The 4,496-nt window shown below is 36.8% G+C and overlaps 1 protein-coding gene across 4 annotated transcripts; it reads right to left on the reverse strand.

Annotated features, from left to right (window-relative positions):
• Positions 1–1,433: 1,433 nt before the first annotated feature.
• LOC113475365 (protein argonaute 2-like) lies at positions 1,434–2,831 on the reverse strand. Of its 4 annotated transcripts, XM_026839457.1 has the most exons (8): positions 2,634–2,831; positions 2,400–2,424; positions 2,288–2,323; positions 2,146–2,172; positions 2,069–2,087; positions 1,986–2,012; positions 1,906–1,926; positions 1,465–1,875 (listed from the first exon to the last, which is right to left on the reverse strand). In XM_026839457.1, exons 1-8 carry the CDS (start codon positions 2,776–2,778, stop codon positions 1,588–1,590), a joined length of 588 nt encoding a protein of 195 aa, XP_026695258.1. In that variant the 5' UTR covers positions 2,779–2,831; the 3' UTR covers positions 1,465–1,587. The 4 variants fall into 4 exon arrangements, with proteins under 4 accessions (XP_026695256.1, XP_026695255.1, XP_026695258.1 ...); XM_026839455.1 differs by having other exon boundaries at positions 1,434–1,875; positions 1,906–2,012; XM_026839456.1 differs by having other exon boundaries at positions 1,465–1,926.
• Positions 2,832–4,496: the final 1,665 nt, after the last annotated feature.

Raw genomic sequence — 4,496 nt, forward strand, 5'->3', positions numbered from 1 at the left:
TGCCATGCAAAGTTATTAAAAAATCCATCACAAACGAAAAAAGTCTGCCATGCAAAGTTATTAAAAAATCCATCACAAACGAAAAAATTCTGCCATGCAAAGTTGTTCAAAAATCCATCACAGACAAAGCATTACAACATGGCCCGTATTCTGTAACATATCTTCAACTGTTATCCCTAGAATTGGAATTAATGCCTGAACAAATACAAAAAATACATGTCTATGACAAACAATTTCGGGTTGGTTGGCTGTATGATGAAATAATCAACAGTTTTCTCAGTTGCTTGTGCAGAGATAATGAGCATGTCATGTATGCTGACTCTGCGGTGGCACAAATGATGGAACGTGGGAACTCGTCATTAAGACGTTTGTGGACAAATGTAAATCTAAGCAAGAAGAAATTTATCTTTATTCCGTGGAACCCAAGTGGGTGTCATTGGGTGTTGCTGGCAGTAGACATCAAAAACAGACAATTGTTGTACTTAGATCCACTGGAAAAAGATTCATCACAACTGACAGTAAATATCGACAAAGCAAAGCTGTTTCTAAATAACGTACTGAATGATAAATTTGGTATCCAAATCACATCAGTCGACACAATGACAACAAAGCGGAAGTATCAGAGTGACTACATGAGCTGTGGACCACTGATCTGCATGTATGCAAAGTGGCTTTGCGAAGGAAAATCATTGCTGAAGCCAATTACTGGATCAAAGGGATCCAGAGAACTCATTCTTCGTATAATTACCAAAAACACACCACTTTGTATTAATATATGTGGTTCATGCAGAAGAGACAATGACAGAACCAATAGTTGGGTTCAATGTACGAAATGCCCACAGTGGTTTCATACCAAATGTGTTGGAATGAACATGATGCAAGCAAAAATGGATACAACATTCTGTTGCCCATAAATAAAGTATCTATACCTGAAAATGTGGTATCAAAATCACCTTAACATTACTTCTGTTAGAGAAACCTTATTTGATACATATGCTTACAGCAACTTACACTATGTTTCGTGTATGACCCGGCCAATGCTTATTATTCAAGCATATGCTATAACAGCAACATACACTGTTTCGTGTATGACCCGGCCAATGCTTATTATTCAAGCATATGCTATAACAGCAACATACACTGTTTCGTGTATGACCCGGCCAATGCTTATTATTCAAGCATATGCTATAACAGCAACATACACTGTTTCGTGTATGACCCGGCCAATGCTTATTATTCAAGCATATGCTATAACAGCAACATACACTGTTTCGTGTATGACCCGGCCAATGCTTATTATTCAAGCATATGCTATAACAGCAACATACACTGTTTCGTGTATGACCCGGCCAATGCTTAATTATTCAAGCATATGCTATAACAGGCATTGCACGAGGTTGGTTAACATCGCCAATGTTTTAATTATTCGAAGGTTATGCTGTGAAAACCTAACGATCACGCATACAATGCGACCTCATGGGTGCGTGGTGGAACAGCTGACAATTTGATTTTTAAACTAACATTTAAATATACTGTTCTAGTTTTCTACAACATAAAAATGAATGCAAAAATGTTATATAAAATTTATTATTCGGCCACCGGAACAACTTCGACCGCCGCGACAACCTCGGCCGCCGGAACAACCTCGGCCGCCAGAACAACCTCGGCCGCCGGAACAACCTCGGCCGCCGGAACAACCTCGGCCGCCGGAACAACCTCGGCCGCCGGAACAACCTCGGCCGCCGGAACAACCTCGGCCGCCGGAACAACCTCGGCCGCCGGAACAACCTCGGCCGCCGGAACAACCTCGGCCGCCGGAACAACCTCGGCCGCCGGAACAACCTCGGCCACCGCGACGACCTCGGCCGCCGGAACAACTTCGGGATCACCTCCTCTCCTCTTCGGGATCGCCTCCTCTCCTCTTCCCTAAATGTGTGAAAAAGGAGTAAAACTGGAACAATATATAAATACCAATAAATACATACCTCTGCTGCCCTCCTGCGCTTTATAAACTGAAAAAAATGTACAAATAAAAAATGAATCTGGATAATGAATGTATGGAACCTACATCTTCAAATGGCAGCCATCTGCAAAGTAAAGTGATAATAAGTCATGGTAAATAAAATATAGCCTATCACAACACACCTTCTGTAGGGGGCTATCCTCTTTTTTCTGTAAAACATAAAGGTATTGTAACAAACCTAAAACACTTACTTCGATTAGAATTTACTTTTACATTCTTGCTTTAGTTTTTAAATTGAACTGGTTATAATAAATTATCTCTCACCTTTGCAAAAATTTAAACCGGTGAAAGGGGATAAATCTGTAAAAAAAATATTTTTTTTATGGTTTTTATTTATTGAGTTAAACTAACAATAAAAGTCAAGAGTCAAGCTTACCCCCTTTCACCGCCTGTTTCTTCATCTAAAAACAAAATGATCATTATTAGTACCTTTTTATGTATATACATGCATCTGCTTATACACAAAAAATGTGCCTTGGATAAAACATTCCATTTGCAAAATTAGTCACTAATCTTTTATCCCTAGCTTCATGTTTATGGGACAAATACATAATAAATATCTTTTCTAAATCTTTCATAGCTTTAAAACTATAATCTAGTGAAAACATACTTTCCCCATCACCCCCTCTTCCGCCACTTGCTCCTTCACCGCCCCTCCATCTGCCACCCCCTCTTCCTCTACCCCCTCTTCCTCTACCCCCTCTTCCTCTAACCCCTCTTCCTCTACCCCCTCTGCCAACGCCCCGCTGGGTCATCTCTTCACTGTGATTATAAAGAAATATGTGAATAAAAATTATTCCAATCTAATAATAAACTTGGTACTTGCCTGACAACATACATAGTTGCACCGTTGTGCAGGCTTATGTTAATTTTACCCATTTATTGTTAATTTTTTCCCTATATACCATAAATAAAAATTAGGATTTAATGTTAGAGGTAAAGGATTTAAAATGTGAGGGTTGAATGATTGTTAAAGAATAACACGCTTTGTATGTAACTCCAGCAATGAGTGATGAATTGTGAACTTATACCAGTTAACCGTACTTGCTGTGCCAACAAAGGACAACAATTTTGATTGTGAAATAATTAAGTAATATATATATCTAAATATTTGAAATTAGCAGTAACATTACAGCTTTTAAAATATTAATTGTTTTCACGTATCTTTATTCATCCTAATCAGTTAGCCTATTACACAAAACAATATAAAAGCAGACAACCAAAACTTTAGTTCTATTAAAATAACATTAAACAACAAATATGCTCCAGGGCTATGTCGATTTTTACTTCACTAAACAACAAATATGCTCCAGGGCCATGTCGAATTTTAAAAATATATGCTCCAGGGCTAAGTCAAATTTTACTTAAAATAACACTAAACAACAAATGTGATGTGCTCCACGGCTATGTCAAATTTTGCTTAAAATAATACTAAACAACAAATGTGCTCCAGGGCTATGTCAAAACAACACATGTGGTCCAGGGCTATGTCAAATTTTACTTAAAATAATACTAAACAACAAATATGCTCCAGGGCTATTTCGAATTTTACTTAAAATAACCACTAAACAACAAATATGCTCCAGGGCTATGTCGAATTTTACTTAAAATAACACTAAACAACAAATATGCTCCAGGGCCATGTCGAATTTTAAAAATATATGCTCCAGGGCTAAGTCAAATTTTACTTAAAATAACACTAAACAACAAATATGCTCCAGGGCTATGTCAAATTTTATTTAAAATAACACCAAACAACAAATATGCTCCAGGGCTGTGTCAAATTTTAAAAACATATGCTCCAGGGCTATGTCAAATTTTACTTAAAATAACACTAAACAACAAATATGCTCCAGGGCTATGTCAAATTTTAAAAATATATGCTCCAGGGCTATGTCAAATTTTACTTAAAATAACACTTAACAACAAATATGCTCCAGGGCTATGTCAAATTTTAAAAATATATGCTCCAGGGCTATGTCAAATTTTACTTAAAATAACACTAAACAACAAATATGCTCCAGGGCTATGTCAAATTTTAAAAATATATGCTCCAGGGCTAAGTCAAATTTTACTCAAAATAACACTAAACAACAAATATGCTCCAGGGCTAAGTCAAATTTTACTCAAAATAACACCAAACAACAAATATGCTCCAGAGCTATGACAAATTTTAAAAATATATGCTCCAGGGCTATGTCAAATTTTACTTAAAATAACACTAAACAACAAATATGCTCCAGGGCTATGTCAAATTTTAAAAATATATGCTCCAGGGCTATGTCGAATTTCACTTAAAACAACACTAAACAACAAATATGCTCAAAAAACTTAAATATTGCTAAACCACATGCTGCTTTAAAATTGCGCAATAACATTGACACGCTCGTCGACCTCATAGAAATATCTAACTACGTCATACTAAGGGGATTTTCGGAAAGCTTCCAGCCTGAGCGTTAAGCATTACCTGTAC

This window comes from Ciona intestinalis, unplaced genomic scaffold (assembly GCF_000224145.3).
Source record: "Ciona intestinalis unplaced genomic scaffold, KH HT000283.1, whole genome shotgun sequence".
Classification (NCBI taxonomy): domain Eukaryota; kingdom Metazoa; phylum Chordata; class Ascidiacea; order Phlebobranchia; family Cionidae; genus Ciona; species Ciona intestinalis.